Source organism: Podarcis muralis, chromosome 18, assembly GCF_964188315.1.
Source record: "Podarcis muralis chromosome 18, rPodMur119.hap1.1, whole genome shotgun sequence".
In the NCBI taxonomy this organism is placed as follows: Eukaryota; Metazoa; Chordata; class Lepidosauria; order Squamata; family Lacertidae; genus Podarcis; species Podarcis muralis.
This window is the reverse complement of record NC_135672.1, coordinates 10,637,821-10,656,195: the sequence shown is the minus strand read 5'-3', so window position 1 is coordinate 10,656,195 and position 18,375 is coordinate 10,637,821. Positions and strand designations below refer to the sequence as shown.

General features: G+C 49.7%; 1 protein-coding gene across 2 annotated transcripts in view; it reads left to right on the top strand.

The window, feature by feature from the left end:
* Positions 1–262: 262 nt before the first annotated feature.
* MIDN (midnolin) overlaps positions 263–18,375 on the top strand; it is a 44,119-nt gene continuing 26,006 nt past the window's right edge. Inside the window, exons 1-4 of one of the 2 annotated variants that reach the window (XM_028713387.2) lie at positions 263–694; positions 13,673–13,898; positions 16,351–16,438; positions 17,491–17,553. In XM_028713387.2, the coding sequence (XP_028569220.2) occupies positions 13,681–13,898; positions 16,351–16,438; positions 17,491–17,553 (369 nt within the window). In that variant the 5' untranslated portion in view covers positions 263–694; positions 13,673–13,680. Of the gene's footprint in view, positions 695–13,118; positions 13,264–13,672; positions 13,899–16,350; positions 16,439–17,490; positions 17,554–18,375 lie in introns of those variants that run through there. The other variant, XM_028713386.2, reaches the window with a different exon arrangement.

Here is an 18,375-nt window from a genome sequence, read left to right as displayed (position 1 = left end):
GACGCCGAGTGGGAAGCATGGAGCGGCCGCCACGGGCAACTGGCCCAGAAAGAGAGAGGGAGGGAGGGAGAGAGAGTGGCAGCCAAAGTCTGGCAAGCGGCCGTCTATGCTCAGTGTTGCGTCAGCGCCAGTGTGCAAATCCCTTTGCTGAGTCTGCAATGCTCAGCAGGGCTCTTTTCTCTCCCTCTCATTCTTTCCCTCCTCCTCCCTCCCTCCCTCCCTCCTCCTCCTCCCTCTCCCAAGCCCCACCCAGCATAATGTGACTGTCAGCCCTTGGGTTCTGTGTGGGATAAAAACTTTTCGCGCACCTCCCGAACATTTCATTTAATAAAAAAAAGAAACCACGCAAAACCGCAGCGCTGCTGGCTGGAAGGAGCGAGAGACTCGGCTGAGCACCACAGGCAAAGCGGACGACGCCTCTGGAGAAGGATTACATACATATTTTTCCTCCCTCTTTGTAGGGAAGGGGCGAGATTCACCTTGCGCTTTTTTTTCTTTCCCCCTTGCCACATCCTCAAGAAAGGATATTTTCTTCTCCCGAAGGGTTTCCCCGCCACGTGAGGACCTGCCAACCCGTCTGGAGACAAAGGATACAATTTTCCGCTTTGGGGAGAAATTTCCTGAAAGGGTTTTTTTTTTATTTCGTTTTCGGGAGCGATTCGGCGGAGAAGGCGGCGTCTCCTGGCGGATTTTGGTGAGTCCCTTTATGGCCCGACGCGGTTTGGGTTCTCTTGTAAGGAGATCATTTTCCCCACACCCGGGCGGTGGGGCCCGTCCGTGCCTGGCTCTTGCTCGTCCGGGGTCGAATCCTGCGCCGCTTCGGCAATTCCTTCCCCCACCCATTCCCACCCCCCACCCCCATCTCGAAGGGAAATGCTCTCAAACGGGCTCCTCTCCAAACCGGCTAGACAAAAGAGTTCCCAGGGAAACGCCTGGCCTCGCTCAAGCCTCCTTCGCGTGGATCACATTTCAGAAGATCCCTTTGACATTTTCCATGTCGTCGCTGGGGCTTCTGTGAGGAGAAGGGTTAGGGGAGGTGGGGGCAGGCAGGCAGAAATCAAAACCAGTCTTTCCACCGTGAAAAATCCGTCACGCGTTTGAGTTTCAATTGCCACTGCGGCTGTGCGTTTTTACGCACGCACTGGTCTATCGAACAGACAGACTCACACGGGTCTATTGTACACGAACGCACGTCTGTTTCGTGCACACACGGGTCTATCTCTCTCTCTCTCTCTCTCTCTCTCTCTCTCTCTCTCTCTCACACACACACACACACACGTCTGCCTTACAAGCACACAGAGAGAGGGTCAATTCACACACACACGTAACCCATGAGACTTGCTTCACTGAGTAAGCTTGCAAAGCGCGCGCCGCCGTGGAGCTTACTCCCGAGCAAGCGGGGAAAGCGCCTCAGATCGGGCCTCCTGGAGTCCCACGAACTAGCAGCCAATGGATATTTGCATTTTCTCTCTCTCTCTCTCTCTCTCTCTCTCTCTCTCTCTCTCTCTCTCTCTCTCTCTGCTCCCCCCTTATAAAGAAATTTCACCGGGTTATCGGGAAGGCTCTCCGAAGGATACCCTGGTTATTTTTTTGGAGAGGGGGCTCTTGCGGAGGGCGGGGGGGGGGAGGAGGAGACTCACACCATTAATCAAAAGCTCCTTTCTTTTACATCCGAGTCCCCCCCCCCCCTACTACCCGCCCTTGCCGTGTTAGAGAGAGACGAGAGCCAGATACTCCTCAAGAATAATCTTCTGTTCTTGCGGATAAGAGACTCAGCCAAATTCCGGGGTGGGGTGCGGGTGGCCCCCTCCGCCCAAACAAGATTACCTCCCCCCCCCAATACACACCACTAGAAATATATATATATCTATACCTATACCCGTGAAAATCTACGAAAGCAAATATATATATATATATATATATATGCTTTCGTAGATTTGTTCCAGTAACAAGAAGCCGAGGATAAATGCAGATGCAGAGAGCCCGAAACCAAAACCATTTGAGATTTTATTGGGGGGGGGCGGCGAGAAAAATAATAATCGTCCTGGTCTGATGTTTCTGTCGGGGGTGCCGAAAAAGAGAGACTTGTGTGCTCTTTAGCTTTCCCAACACAGCCCAGCCTAAGCTCCCTTCCTTGAGGGCTAGAGGCTTAATTCACACACACACGGGTGTTTCTCGGGAAGCTGCAAAACTGCAAACAATTTTCGGGTTTGTGTGGGTGGGTGTTTTCTTCATTTTTTGAAGGGGGGTTGATATAACACCGCCTCTCTCCTCTTTCCATGGACTTCTCTGTCCAGCTACGGAAATGGAAGGCAAATTTGTGCCTTAAATGTGTGGAAAGAAAACCACTTTTGGAGAGAGAGAAATTAGATTTGGAAACTCCAGTCCTTAATCTAACTGGCTTATTTTTCAAGACGGAAGGGCATCTCCCATTGCTCGATTCAGCTGTGGGGTTTTGCGGGGGGGCGGATTTTTGCTTTGCCAAAAACTGGGGAGGCGGAGGAGCCACGCAAACCATACAGAAGACCCACACCCTGAAATGTATTCTGCCCACGTAGATATTCCTCTCCGTGCGTCTCCCACCCGCTCGCATTGTTAACGCTGCCCATTCATCTGGTCCACCGTTCCCCCCGCCCTCTTCCTCTTCCCATCCCGTATTTCCATAACCCGATCAAAGGGGGGGGCTACTTTAGCCTCCAAGGACAGACCCCCCCCCCGCCGCCGCCCTTATGCCTCTAGGGCGCCGCTTCCAGGAGGGGTTCCTGGGCTCATATGTCACAGTGTCACACCCGCAAAGAGTGTGGCAGCACCTTAATTTCGGTTCTGGAAAGGGCAGGGGCTCAGCTCCCACCTGGCTGACCTAAGCACCTTGCACTTTGAACCCCAGCCGCATGAGAACCACCATTGTTTATTCCCTGGTCAAATGCAGTCTGTGCGTATTCAGAAGCCTGGAAGGAAACTAGGCCTGTGTTTGGATAGTAGTGGAGAATAGCCTTGGCCGTGTGTGTGTGTGTGTGTGTGTGTGTGTGTTTCCACACTTTATTTCTTATTTTGATTCATTGCACTTATATGGCGCCTTTCTCAAGGTGACGCGGGTGGTGCTGTGGGTTAAACCACAGAACCTAGGACTTGCCGATCAGAAGGTCGGCGGTTCGAATCCCCGCAATGGCGGGGTGAGCTCCCATCGCTCGGTCCCTGCTCCTGCCCACCTAGCAGTTTGAAAGCACGTCAAAGCGCAAGTAGATAAATAGGTACCACTCCGGCGGGAAGGTAAACGGCGCTGCTCTGGTTCGCCAGAAGCGGCTTCGTCCTGCTGGCCACGTGACTGAATACGTCCTGCTGAATACGCACAGACTGCTGGCAAAGGTGGGGCTGGCATGGCCCTCTGTACGCCGGTTCCTTCGGCCAATAAAGCGAGATGAGCGCCGCAACCCCAGAGTCGGCCACGACTGGACCTAAAGGTCAGGGGTCCCTTTACCTTCTTCCCAAGGTAGAGCACCTAGTTCTTCCCCTCCTCATTTAATCCCCCAAAACAACCCTGTGAGGTAAGTCAGGGCTGAGAGGCAGTGGCAAGGCCACCAAGGTGACCCAGTGAATTTCATGGCTGAGTGAGGGTCTCTCTCCCAGGTCCTAGCGCTCATTTGATCTCTGTGAGGTGGGTGCCCCCACCCCAAGCCCCTCAGCTTTGTGGCTGAGCCAGGATTCGAACCCTGGTCTCTCCCAGCCTAACCACCGCACCGCGATGGCTCTCCGTTGTTCCAGGCAACCATTGCGACTGCCTCTTTCGCGAGCCTGTTGCGCCCATTTCACACGCCTGTTCCACTGAGGCACCGGGTTTCCTTCCCCTGCTGAAATAAGCCAGAGTTACTCCCTTATCTAATAACCTCCGTGGGAGAAAGAGGAGAGGCTGGAGGCTGGGATCTCTTCGCTCTGAGGACTTCTGGAGGTGGGAACTATCGCATAACTCTTTCCCTGCGCCTTTGGTTAAGAAAGGAGGCGAGTGGGCGAGCCAAGAATGTGTCATTCGGGCACTTGGGTTCGTTTTCTTTCCCCCCGAAACGCCCTGTGCGGTTGGCAGAGGCTGTTCAGGAGTACGGCATGGGGCACCCTCCTGCCTCGCTGCTTTCGGACCTGCGCACACCTCGAGTGTCGGGGGGGGGAAGCCGCGACGGCGCTCTTGCATTTCGCGGAAGGCCGTTGCGCTGCTGGCAAAGGTGGGGCTGGCATGGCCCTCTTTTGCCAAGCGTCGCAAGCTTCCGGGTGGCCGGGGACTCCTCGTCAGAGAAGGACAAAGAGTGTGACCCAGAAGCTTGCTTTTAGGCCAAAGAGGTGCCAATCTTCCAAGGAAGCTGAGTGTGGCACTCGCAGCCTGCTAGGACCTCGGGCTTACTGGGCCAAAGTTGGGGGCAAAGGGAGGGTCTTCAGAATGGCTCGGAGGTTTTCCTCACCCGGCAGCCTTCTGTTCCTACAAGATAGGGCCGTGCGTAAAAAAAGCACTCTCCCATGAGGAGAGGGTTGGGTGGCATTTCCCAGCGCCTGTGTTTTCCGCTTAACTTTTTCCACGCCTTCCAGCAGTGGCAGTGTGCATCCCATAATTCTCCTGCTTCCCTTTATTTTGCCGAAAAAGGATCTCTCTCTCTCTCTCTCTCTCTCTCTCTCTCTCTCTCTGGCCTGCCTTGCAGATCTGCACCCCACATTTAAAGCACATTTGGCGCCCATTTAAAGCACCCTCCACACAAAGAATCGTGGGAACTGTAGTTCCAGGGCGCTAGGGATTGAGGCTCGGTGGCGGTGCAAACTGCAGTTCCCGGAATTCTTTGTAAGGGGGGGGACAGGTGCTTAAAATGCAAAGGGCAAGGGCCTTTGTTTTGGAATCTATCTGCAATGCCTTTCCTCGGCAGCAAACTGCACTCTGCACATGACCCTTTTCCTTTCGCCCGGCTGAGCCCGCTTTGGACTCAAGAGTGCAGAGTCCCTGTGACCTATTCAGGCGTAGATTTATTTGGGTAGGTGAGGACCTCTTGTTACCAAACCCCTTGCAAGCCTTTTCCTGAAAGGGCACTCGCTACGTGTTAAACCCCAATGTGCAGAGTTAAAGGTAAAGGTAAAGGGACCCCTGACCATTAGGTCCAGTCGTGGCCGACTCTGGGGTTGCGGTGCTCATCTCACTTTATTGGCCGAGGGAGCCGGCGTCCAGCTTCCGGGTCATGTGGCCAGCAGGACTAAGCCACTTCTGGCGATCCAGAGCAGCGCATGAAAACGCCGTTTACCTTCCCGCCGGAGTGGTACCTATTTATCTACTTGCGCTTTGACGTGCTTTCGAACTGCTAGGTTGGCAGGAGCAGGGACCGAGCAATGGGAGCTCACCCCGTCATCGCGGGGATTCGAACCGCCAACCTTCTGATCGGCAAGTCCTGGGCTCTGTGGTTTAACCAGAGTTAGGTTTAAGCAGAGTAAGGCCTGTTGAAATTAAAGGACCTAAACCAGCCATGCCCTTCACTTTAAACCCGTAAGTAGGAATTAGATATATGACTTGGGTATTTTGGATCTTTAAAAAAATCTACCTCCCTCTGAAAAACAGGTCAAAAGGGAGGGAGGGGAGGAACATTATTTTTTAAAAGAAATCTGCATCAAAGATATACCGTTTTGCTTATGAAACTCTCTTAAGCTTTCATACAGCCCCCCCCCCCCTTTTAAAAAAATATTATGGGATCGGCGGTTCACCACCGACAGGCGATTTCAGCCCTTTGGCCTGGTCACCCCTCGTGACTCCCCACCCCCACCCCCAAATATGCCTTAAACCCCCCCCCATCCACCTATTGTTCCTGGGGCTTTTAAATCTCCCCTTTCCCCACCAGGGGGTGCCCTTGTTTTGCTGGCTCAAACCAGAGCGGCTCCAGATCCCCGTTCCGTTTTGGCTGACAATAAGACAACAGAGCGGAATAATGTCTTTGCCCGAAGAAGCACATTCAGGACCCAAAGGGGCTTTGCTCAGCACGGACAGGATTGGGCCACCCTTCAGCAGCTTCCCAGAAAAAAGGAGGAGGAGGAGACGTTGGGGAAAAACCCCCCAAGATCTCTCCATCTCTGTGCGTCACGACCTCAAAGGACCCCAGATTTTAAACCTGTGGGTGTCAGATTATAGATGACACGGCTTCGTAGGGGTTCCTCGTCATCTTGCTGCTTGCGTTATCCTCTCCCACCAAAACCCACCTTTCCCAAAGAATAATATTCCCCCTGCTGGTAAAATTGTTCCGCCTGTCTCTAGATCACTCCAACTCAGTTTTCTTAAGAGGTGTGCATGCGCACGAAAGCTCACGCCAGTAACAAACTTAGTTGGTCTCTAAGGTGCTACCTTAGACGCGGGTGGTGCTGTGGGTTAAACCACAGAGCCTAGGACTTGCCGATCAGAAGGTCGGCGGTTCGAATCCCCGCAACGATGGGGTGAGCTCCCGTTGCTCGGTCCCTGCTCCTGCCAACCTAGCAGTTCGAAAGCACGTCAAAGTGCAAGTAGATCAATAGGTACCGCTCTGGCGGGAAGGTAAACGGCGTTTCCGTGCGCTGCTCTGGTTCGCCAGAAGCGGCTTAGTCGTGCTGGCCACATGACCCGGAAGCTGTACGCCGGCTCTCTCAGCCAATAAAGCGAGATGAGCGCCGCAACCCCAGAGTCGGCCACGACTGGACCTAATGGTCAGGGGTCCCTTTACCTTTAAGGTGCTACTGGAAGGAATTTTTGTTCTGTTTTGTTTCAGTTTTCTTACGCTATCCTGGGTGTCTGCAGAGCTGGAGGGGGGGCTGCCGTTTTATATAAGACCCCCGGGGCCCATCTGCACTCTGCGTTTAAAGTGGTTATCAAAACATTTTAAACAGTCCCCACAAATACCGTATTTTTCGCTCTATAAGACGCACCAGACCACAAGACGCACCTAGTTTTTGGAGGAGGAAAACAAGGAAAAAAATATTCTGAATCTCAGAAGCCAGAACAGCAAGAGGGATCGCTGCGCAGTGAAAGCAGCAATCCCTCTTGCTGTTCTGGCTTCTGGGATAGCTGTGCAGCCTGCATTCGCTCCACAAGACACACACACATTTCCCCTTACTTTTTAGGAGGGGAAAAGTGAGTCTTATAGAGCAAAAAATACGGTAATTCTGGGAGCTGTAGTTTGCTTAAGGTAGGCTTCCTCAACCTCGGCCCTCCAGATGTTTTTGACCTACAACACCCATGATCCCTTGCTGGCAGGACCAGTGGTCAGGGATGATGGGAATTGTAGTCTTAAAACATCTGGAGGGCAGAGGTTGAGGAAGCCTGGCTTATGCAGACTCTATGGAAGAGCTTCCCCTCTATCCTCTTAGCTCAGTGGTTCCCCAGATGTTGTTGGACTACAACTCCCATCATCCCTGAGCTCTGGCCTTGCTAGCTAGCTAGGGGTGATGGGAGTTGTAGTTCAACAACATCTGGGGACCCACAGGTTGAGAAAGGCTGTCCTAAGGGCTCTGAGCAGCCCTAGCAAACTACATTACCCAGGAGTCCCTGGGAGAAGCCCTGTTTAAAGTGGTAGCACGCTGCGCTTAGTCCCATTCTCTGCCTTTGTCCTCCAATCCAAGGCCCTTTCTCTTGCAACTCTTTGAAATCCCTTTCAGCAAATTCTGCCTCTCTTCAGCCAGGGCTCTTAGACCCTTAATCCAGGAAGCTGTGAAGAAAATGCCCTTGCACCGCAGAAAAGCCACATTTCCTTCCCAGAGGTGGGCTGGAGCTGGAATTTTACCCAAACCCACTGGAAAAAACCTGGAGAGCTTTTGCCCGTCATTGCAGACAAACCTGAAATGGATGGGCCAGTGGTGTGACGCAGTAGAAGGCAGTTCCCTATGTCCCCATCAGACAGTGTTAGAAACTCAGAAAGAAACAGTATACTTGCCGTTCAGAAGGTCGGCGGTTCGAATCCCCGCAATGACGGGGTGAGCTCCCGTTGCTCGGTCCCTGCTCCTGCCAACCTAGCAATTCGAAAGCACCTCAAAGTGCAAGTAGATAAATAGGTACCACTCCGGCGGGAAGGTAAACGGCGTTTCCGTGCACTGCTCTGGTTCGCCAGAAGCGGCTCAGTCATGCTGGCCACATGACCCGGAAGCTGTACACCGGCTCCCTCGGCCAATAAAGCGAGATGAGCGCCGCAACCCCAGAGTCGGCCACGACTGGACCTAATGGTCAGGGGTCCCTTTACCTTAAACTGAGGTTATGGTTGCCACAATGGAATGTCAAGGTGCTATTCCCCCCCCATGGATTTTATCACCATTATTATTATTAGTAGTAGTAGTAGTAGTAGTAGTATTTTGATGTATATTTCAGGGGTGTGTGTCTCAAAGCCATTTAGAGCACATGAAATTATCAAAACAATCCAGAATACAACAGATTCAAGGAAAATATTTTGGATCCTTCTCTAAGGGACATTTTTGCTTTCCCCCTATTTATTTACCTACATAATTTATAGAGCTGCCCCATAGCAGACGTGCTCTAGAAAGCCGGTGGGGTGTAGTAGTGGTTAGAGCAGGGGTCAGCAACCTTTTTCAGCAGGGGGCCGGTCCACTGTCCCTCAGACCTTGTGGGGGGCCAGACTATATTTTGGAAAAAGAAAAAGAAAAGAATGAATTCTTATGCCCCACGAATAATCCAGAGGTGCATTTTAAATAAAAGGACACATTCTACTCATGAAAAAACATGCTGATTCCTGGACCGTCCACGGGCCGGATTGAGAATGCGATGGGGCCAGATCCGACCCCCGGGACTTAGTTTGTGTATTCATGGGTTAGAGTGTCAGACTAGTACCTGGGAGATCAGAGTTCGAATCCCCACTCTGCTAGGAAGCTCACTGGGTGAACTTAGAGTCAGTCGCAACCTCTTAGGAATTTCTAACGCTGTGTCACTGTAAGCAATATTGAGCTAGAATCGATGGACCTGTGGTCTGATTTGGTATAAGGTCCCTGTGCCCCTATTTGCGAAGGGTCATAGAAGAATGGATGCTTTTGAATTGTGGTGCTGGAGGAGACTCTTGAGAGTCCCATGGACTGTAAGATCCAACCTCTCCATTCTTAAGGAAATCAGCCCTGAGTGCTCACTGGAAGGACAGATCCTGAAGCTGAGGCTCCAAGACTTTGGCCACCTCATAAGAAGAGAAGACTCCCTGGAAAAGACTCTGATGTTGGGAAAGATGGAGGGCACAAGGAGAAGGGGACGACGGAGGACGAGATGTTGGGACAGTGTTCTCGAAGCTACGGACATGAGTCTGACCAAACTGCGGGAGGCAGTGGAAGACAGGAGGGCCTGGCGTGCTCTGGTCCAGGGGGTCACGAAGAGGCGGACACAACTAAACAACAACAAAAAGAGTTTTGATTTACTTCAAGCACCTCTTTCTGCCCCTGAACAGGAAAGTTAAGACAAGGAAGTATTTCTTGATGCAGAGCAGCCTGGTTTGGCCAAGGAGATGTGCAATCTTGCGGGTATTAACAGAGCGCTGGCGGCGAAGAGCCCTGTGAAACCGCCAAGCTTGCCTGTTCTCTACACCATTTAGTCCCAGCAAAGGAACCTCTGCGTTGATCTCCTTTGGGGATCTTGGCTCAGCGACCGCACAGCTACTAGATCGATTTGATCGCTTTATCAACACACTGGTGATAAAACACCCCAAACCCACAAGCGAAATATTAGCCAGGTCTACCGACAATTCACGCCTGCCTCCTGCGGCGTGCTGGCTGGTCAAGAGTGCCTCTGAGGACGTACAGAGTGATTTCCCCTGGCAGTTAGCCCTAACCACTAAGCCAATTTGCAGTTTAAATTATGGACAGGGTTTTTTTCAGGCCCACCTGCACCCCTCATTTGGTAAAGCACTTGAGAATAATTACCGTTGGGACTTAATTCTGAGTAAATAGACACAGGATTGCAAGTCAAGCATCTGTTATAACCCAGATGTTTCATCCCAGACCCAAAATCTATCGCCGTACTCAATCCTCGTCACCCAATCTGCAGAATAATAATAATAATAATAATAATAATAATAATAATAATAATAATAATAATAATAAATTATCTGCATTGAGAATGCATCAATCCATATAATTTCCAGCCAGCTATCTTCTACTCGGAGTAAACCCATTGGAATGAATGGACCTCAGTAAGCCACGTTTGTGAATTTCAACGGGCCCATTTTGCGTATGGCTGAAACATTGGCTGCAACCCACCCAGTAAGTACATCTAATATAGAATTTTGCTGGTTGGTTAATATTGCATTATCGGCTAGGCAGTTAACGCATCTCCCTCGGTAGTTTATTCTAGAAACGCCGTCTTCCTTCCGCCACAAATCCCCTTTGCTACATTCAGTGAATTCACAGGTCTAACTCTCAAAAGGACTAGAAACTTGCTGCTCTGGATAGATTTTGGAACGTACCTCTCAAGTCTCAAGAAGATGCTTCATAAGGAGTCTGGGCGTTGGTTCATTCGGCTCACTATTGTCTGTGTGGGGCCTCGATGGTGCAAGTAGATTCAGAAGGAACCTCCTGCTGGATTAATTTTACCCCTAGCCGGCAGCGGGTCAGGATGGATGACCTCTGGGTTCCCTTCCACGAATCGCATATAAAGACTCGAGGGTGCCGTTTCGAATCGTAGCAGTGATGGGACGAAGGCAACAACCCCCTCTCAGCTTCAGGGAATAACAGCGCCGGCTCCTGGCTCTGACAGCCCGGCCTGTGCAGCGAGGCAACGTGGCCTAGTGGTTAGAGCGGTAGATGGGAACCGGAGAGCTGAATTTGTACCCCTGTTTTGCCAGGAAGCTCGTTGAGTGACTTTGGGCCAGTTCTGCTGCCTGCCTTTCTGCCTCTCTCTATCTCTCTGCTCCTAACCTACCTTATAAAGTTGTTGTAATAATAATAATAATAATAATAATAATAATAATAATATTCTGCAGAATTGCACACATAGACTTTTCCTACACCAACATGGCAAGAGGGCAAACATTGGTAGAGAACCTGCTGGATGGATGGGCTATAAAAATTATTATTATTATTATTATTATTATTATTATTATTATTATTATTATTGGTTGAGTCCCTCACATCTGCAGTTTCCTTCCTTGAAACCCTGGGCAGCCACTGCCACTCAGTGTAGTAGACAAAACTGAGCTTGATAGACCGACAGCCGGCCTTCTATGTCCCTGTTTCTGCGGCACTCTGCGCATGCTCCGATACATTCTTTGTTTATCATATTTTCACCGTGCCTCCACAAGGGAGCTCAGGCCTCTCGCTTGCTAGACGCATGTCCCTCCTAAAAAGAGAGTTTTCACCTTAAGGTTGTATCCAACCCATTTTTAACCAGAGTAGGCCATTAATTTGGACCATGAAGGTACATTAATTTCCGCTGGGTTTATTCCGGGTATAACCTAACATGATATAGGTAAAGGGACCCCTGACCGTTAGGTCCAGTCGTGACCGACTCAGGGGTTACAACGCTCATCTCGCTTTACTGGCCGAGGGAGCCGGCGTACAGCTTCCGGGTCATGTGGCCAGCAGGACTAAGCCGCTCCTGGCGAACCAGAGCAGCGCATGGAAACGCCGTTTACCTTCCCGCCGGAGTGGTACCTATTTATCTACTTGCACTTTGACTTGCTTTTGAACTGCTAGGTTGGCAGGAGCAGGGACCGAGCAACGGGAGCTCACCCCGTCATTGCGGGGATTCGAACCGCGCTTCCGATCGGCAAGTCCTAGGCTCTGTGGTTTAACCCACAGCGCCACCCGCGTCCCAATTTGGTCCAATTAGCGATGTACAAACAGTATTGTTAATAATAGTAACAAACAAACTGATAATAACATAATAATATGTATTGGCCTGGTCGTACGCAAGAAAAGCTATACTAAATCTTTCAAAAAACTTGATACAATATTGCTATTGTAAATTGTACGTTATTATCATTACTTATTGTTATTATTAATTTATCATCATCATCACTTATTACATTTATATACCACTCTTCCTCTGAAGTTCTTTGTGCGTCTCAGGGCTCCAAACCTTCCCAGAAAACCCCACTATTTTCCTTTAAAAAAAAAAAACATTAACTAGGACAAAAAAGACCAACCCTCCTCCTGCCTCCTTGCAATTAACATCTTCCCCATTTGGGCTTCTATATAACCTATCTATAAATCCATATATATGTATGGATTTATATATGTATATCCATATATATGTATGCATATATATGTATAAATCCATATATATGTATATAAACATTTATTGATATATACATATATATAAATATATGTATTTATTTCTGTATGTGTGTATATATCTATATAAATCCATATATATGTATATACACATTTATATATACATATATATCTATAAATATATGGATTTATTTCTGTATGTGTGTATATATCTATATAAATCCATATATATGTATATAAACATTTATATATACATATATATCTATAAATATATGGATTTATTTCTGTATGTGTGTATATATCTATATAAATCCATATATATGTATATAAACATTTATATATACATATATATCTATAAATATATGGATTTATGTATGTGCGTATATATCTATATATCTATATATTTGTGTATATACATATTTCTGTATCTATCTATATATAGACACACACACACAGTACAATCGATCTCACACACGTCTCATTCTTTAATACTGTAACGTTCTTTGTTGTAGGAAGAATATATTATGAATGGCCCTTTAAAAAAAAAAAAGACCGGGGAGGGGGAGGAAAGACGGGGGCCGGCTCTTACCCCTCCCCCTCCAAAAAAAAAGGCGTGTGGGCGGAGAAGGGGGGGTTAAAAAAAAAACACTCCATCTTGGCCCCTCCCCCTATGGCTCGATGGCGCTGGTCTGCGCGGAGCATCCGGTCTCCCTTTGCACGTGGGGGGGGGGAGAGCCGCCCGCCGGCCGCCATTGGCGTCTGGGCGTTCGGAGTGCTGGGATTGGCTGGGTGGGAGAGAGCAGGAGAAAAGAATGAATGGGGAGGGGAAGGAGGCTCCGCCCCCCGTTTGGAACGTCGATACATTATAACTTTCGCTCGGCGCCGCCGCCGCCCCGCCCCCCTCCCTTTTCCTCTTTCTCCTTCTGGCTCTTCCCCTCTTTCATCTCCTCCTCCTTTCTTCTGCGCTGGTTAGTTGCACGCCAGACCTCGGGAGCAGCAGCAGCAGCCGCGGCGGCTGCGGCTGCTTCGCTGCTCCGTCTGTGTGGCCGCAGGTTCGAGCCTCAGGTGGGGAGGAAATAATTTAAATTATATATATATATTTAAAAAACCCTTTTAAACTATATTTCAAGCAGGAGACAGATTTGGGTTTTTTTTGTGGGTTTTTTTTTCTTACAAAGTCGCCTTCCCATTGTCTTTTAAGTGGGAGGGGGGAGGGGAGAATTGAGGAGCGTGAGTTTTGGGGGAGGAGGACAAAGGACGTCGGCTCCCTACGCGATCTTTGCACGCGAGCGGCGGCGGGGTTGGGGGTGGAAAGAGAGAGAAAGAGAGGAGGACGTCTGGAAAGCTTGCATTCGGGTTGACTCCGGCGCCGTGTGAACGCTCGGAGCGGAGTCGCTCCGGTTTCTCGCGGGAAGCGCTCCTTTTGTCTGACCCGCGTCTCCTTTTCTCCCCCCCCCAAAAAAAAAACCTCTAGGTAATCGAATGGACCACCAACCCACCCCCAGGAGCTGTAGCCGGGGGCCTCCAGCCTGCGACGCCGTCCAGAGCGAGCCGTCCATGAATGTGCTCGTTCACACGACCACCGGGGCCCGGTATGAGCTGTCTGTGCCCGTGGAAGAGACGGTGGAAGGTCTGAAGCGGCGCTTGTCCCAGAGGCTGAAGGTCCCGCGGGAGAGGCTGGCGCTGCTGCACAAAGAAAGGTGATTACACGTGTACGCGCGCGCGCGTGTGTATTCTATTGCTAATTCCCCCCTCTTTCCTTTTCCTTTCTTCCACCCCATCCCGAATACCCGTGTAGAGGAGCTAGGCTTAAATCGGGAGCTCGCAAGGGAGCAAGAAGTTGGGGTTGCAGCCGGCGAAGTTTTACTCGGGAGTAGACCCGCTGACGCGAACGGAGCGTCTCCCGTGTCAGCGGGTAGTTGTGAACTCTTGCTCGTGGGAAAGGGATGTGCCCGAGTTCGCTGCGTTCAGTTGGCCGGTGGGGGGGGGGTGCGAGCTCTACTCGGGAGTAGACCTATTGGAAGGAATGGGCTTGAGGAAGCTGCGCGCCCATTTAATTGCACAGCTCCGGCGGAGAGCTTGGGGTCCAGCGCCTCGCTTTTCGACCTGCATCCCGGACCCCGAGGCGTTGTTCTACTCGGGAGTAGGCCTCCGCAGCTGAACCCAGAAGGGCTTAATCCCAGGGCAAACAGGGCCAGGTGGGATCTTAGCGGCGCGGTGTGTGTGTGTGAGGGTTGGGGAGGAGAGAAATGGTCTACTCGGGAGTAACCTCAGCCGGGAAGCTTCGCCGTGCAACTTTTTAAGCAGGGCAGGAAAGTGTAGCGGATCGCGCTCAGAGTAGACCCGTTGGAATGAGTGGAAGTGAGTTGCAGACTTGGGTCCGTTCCTTTGCAATGGCTGGATTTCGGGCCAAAAAAATAAAAATAAAAATCATGTCTGCTTGCTTTTGTGGGGTGGGTGTGTTTGCCACCCGCGTTCACACGTATGACACACTCGTGAACCTCCCCCTTTTTATATATCCCTGCTATAAACCTGTCTTGTGATACGTGTTGGTGCATAGTTGCCTAAAATCGCCTAAAATGTATATATATTGTCATTTTGCGGAGGGTTCCTTTCATGGCACCAGACTAGGATGTGTGAAAGGGGTGTGTTTATAAAAGAGATTCCTTCAGCCTAGATCTGGTGTGTCCCCAAAATACTTATTGTCCCCAAATAGCCCCCATTTCCATTTCTCCCTCTATTTATGAACGGGGAGGGGGGGTCTAGAAAAACCACACTCTGAAATTACCCACTTAAAATTTGAGATATTTGGTGAGGATATTTATGTGGGTCCTTGCATGGGATGGCTGGTGTTTTTCCCCCCCGGGGGGGCATATTATTCATACCTATTTTTTCCCCGGGGAAAAAAATCTGTCCTGGCCTCTTTTTTCGGGTTCCCACAAAAGGGTTTGTCTGGGGCACAGCTGGAAATTCTCAATGGGGCCCCCAAATCTACCTGCCCCCCCCCCCAAATCCTGGCCTGGCCGTCTCCCTCCTGTCCTTTGTTCGGAAGGTTGATTCTTGCAATTGCAGGACACGCGCGCCCCCCCACAACATACTCCACCTCTGTGCAAAAACAGTAACTGCTTAAAAATATATAAATCAATATTTGAGCATCCTTACTGTTGCAGGGAATGCGAAACATTGTATTCTCGTTTTATTTTATTTTTTTGTAATTATACAGAGGATTTGTGGAAATCTAATTGCAACAGTAGCGTATAAGGGCCAGGCTGGGGGGGGGGCGTCCCTCCTCCCTCCTCCTCCTCCTCCTCTCTCTCCCTTTGTTTAACAAAATCTCAGCTTTGTTAGGGTAGAGAAAGGCAGATCAGTTCCTAAGACGCAAGGAAACGTTGCCTTTATGTGAGGAGCCCTTGAGGGGGAAGGCAATCTTTCCCCCCCCCCACAGATTTGTATATCTTCCCTCCCACCCCCTGTCTGATCTGCTTTTTATTTATTTTTTTAATGCATAAATCTCCCAAAAAATGCATTTTTATGTTCTCCCTTCTAGGTAAAAACAGGGGACAGTTCAGACTTAGGTGCCCCCACTCAAAGGGAACAGTAATGTCATTTTATTCTATATTTTCCCCTTTAGGTACTGGGCCTTGCAATATAATATGGGGGGGGGGAGCCCCTCTTTTTACAACCATAAATTTATCGCTTGCTGTCTCTCCCCTTGGAAAAATATGGCCATTTCTCTCTTCAGATACAATGGGGTTTGGTTTGGGGTTTTTTTGCAATGAATGAATGGATAAAATAATCTACCCAGATCTGTCGCTGAAATCGTCTGGCAGAGTGGGTTTGTGCAAAGAGATAGTTGCTTGACGGATGACTGCGGAATACCAGCTGCCCTGTGTCTGGGGTGTGGGGGGGAGAGACTGACTTATTATTTACATAAAAGGAGCGGAAGGGGGAGAGGCTGAAGGAAGACACTCCCCATTCTCCAAAAAAGAAAAATACTGAAAAGCTGAATAATCGGAGGTTCTGTGTTCTGAAAGCAATTTAATTACCATTTGTATTTTTTTTAAAAAAGTAACAATGCTTTATCCCTCCTCCCTCCCTCTCTTTCTCTCCCCCTGCTCACCCCCCAAAAAACCCCCAAAATTATCCTTTTAGTCGACTTAATTCGGGCAAACTTCAAGATCTGGGCGTTGGAGACGGGAGCAAGTTGACTCTGGTGCCAACGGTGGAAACTGGCTTAATGGTAAATAAATTTCATTTCTTATCTCCCTAAGCCTCAGGAGGAGCCCACCGGGTGCGTTGAACTATAACTCCCATCCGCTGCAACTGGGTGGGTGTGAATGGCCAATGATTATGGGACTTGTAGTCAGAATCCATTGAGTATGGCAATGGATGCCTTAGTCATCCTCTAAGGTAGGCAAACTCGGCCCTCCAGATGTTTTGGGACTACAATTCCCATCAGCCCTGACCACTGGTCCTGTGAGCTGGGGATGATGGGAGTTGTAGTCCCAAAACATTTGGAGGGCCGAGTTTGCTTATGCCTGAACCACAGCTAGAAGAATCCCTGGCAGACGGCTACCCAAACTCTGCAGAAACTAGTAAAATTCTGCCTGCTTTTTTTGGTCTGGCCCTCCACACCTCTGCCATGTGGCCCCCGGAAGATTGGCCCTGGGCCCATTAGTCCCCCGGCTAGGAAAAGGTTCCCTAACCTTTGATTTAATTTTTGGAGCCCCTCTGCAAGCTAACAGGTCACTCAAAGGCAGCCGGGGGTGGGTGCGGAGATAAGTTAGCCTCCCCTTGGGTTCTTTTCCTTCCTGCTCACCTAGAGGCGATTCGGAATGCTCTGTAGGCGACTAATAATAATAATAATATAATAATAATTTATTATTTATACCCCGCCCATCTGGCTGGGCTTCCCCAGCCACTCTGGGCGGCTTCCCCCCCAAAAAATGCTGTAATACATCAAACATTAAAAGCTTCCCTAAACAGGGCTGCCTTCAGATGTCTTCTAAAAGTCTGGTAGTTGTTGTTCTCTTTGACATCTGGTGGGAGGGAGTTCCACAGGGAGGGCGCCACCACCGAGAAGGCCCTCTGCCTGGTTCCCTGTAACCTCGCTTCTCGCAGGGAGGGAACCGCCAGAAGGCCCTTGGAGCTGGACCTCAGTGTCCGGGCTGGACGATGGGGGTGGAGACGCTCCTTCAGATATACTGGACTAGGCAAAGTGTCGATTTTTGGAAAAAGAGATTTATCTTATTTTCCTTGTTTCTCCCCCCCCAAAAAACCCACCTTCTACAGTCGCAAGCATCCAGACCGGAGCAGTCCGTAATGCAAGCTTTGGAAAGTTTAACAGAAACTCAGGTAAGGACACCTTCGACTTGGGACGTGTGTGTGTGTGTGTGTGTGTGTGTGTGTGTAAATGCCTCATTTTCCTAAAATTCGGATCCCCCTGTATCTTTAATACATCTTTAATTGTCGCCATTTATCTTACTTCCCTCCCCTCCGTGAGGGTCTTAATTTATTCCTTGTTAAATTGCATCTCCTTAATAAACTTTAATGCACATATTTTATGTACAGTGTGCTATTTTTATCTGTTAGCCGGCTTTGGCCGGGGAGGGAGGGATAAAAATAAAAAAATATTATTATTAAAGCACTATCTCGACACTTTGAAGCAGTTGCTTCCCCAGAAAATCCTGGGAGTTAGAGTTTCAGGGTGCTGAGAGAGCGCTACAGTTCCCAAGGTGGTTAAACAGCCCGTCCCTCTTTGTAGAGGAATTTTGGGAATTGCAGTTCTCTGGTGGGAACAGGACGCCGCCTAACAACTCTCAGCACCCTGAAAGTACAGTTCCCAGAATCCTTTGTGCACCGTGACTGCTTTAAATGTAGAGGGATGGGACTTGAGAAGGGGGAGTGACTGCTTTGTACGATCTCGGTTTTTTTGCGAGGCTTAAAGGCCATAGAGTTGAAGGAGGAAGTGTGAAAGAGTGCCGCTCTTTCCCACTTCCTCTTTCATCTCTATGGGCTTTTCGAGGCTCTGGATGAATTGCACCAAATCTGAATTTTCGTTTTATTTCCGCCTGATCTGCGGGAGGGAGGGCAGAAGGGGCTAGAGGGAGGTGTTGCCGTGGGGCTCGCTCCAAAATGCAGATGCGTCTGTGGGGTCTAGATAAGTTGGCAACCGCT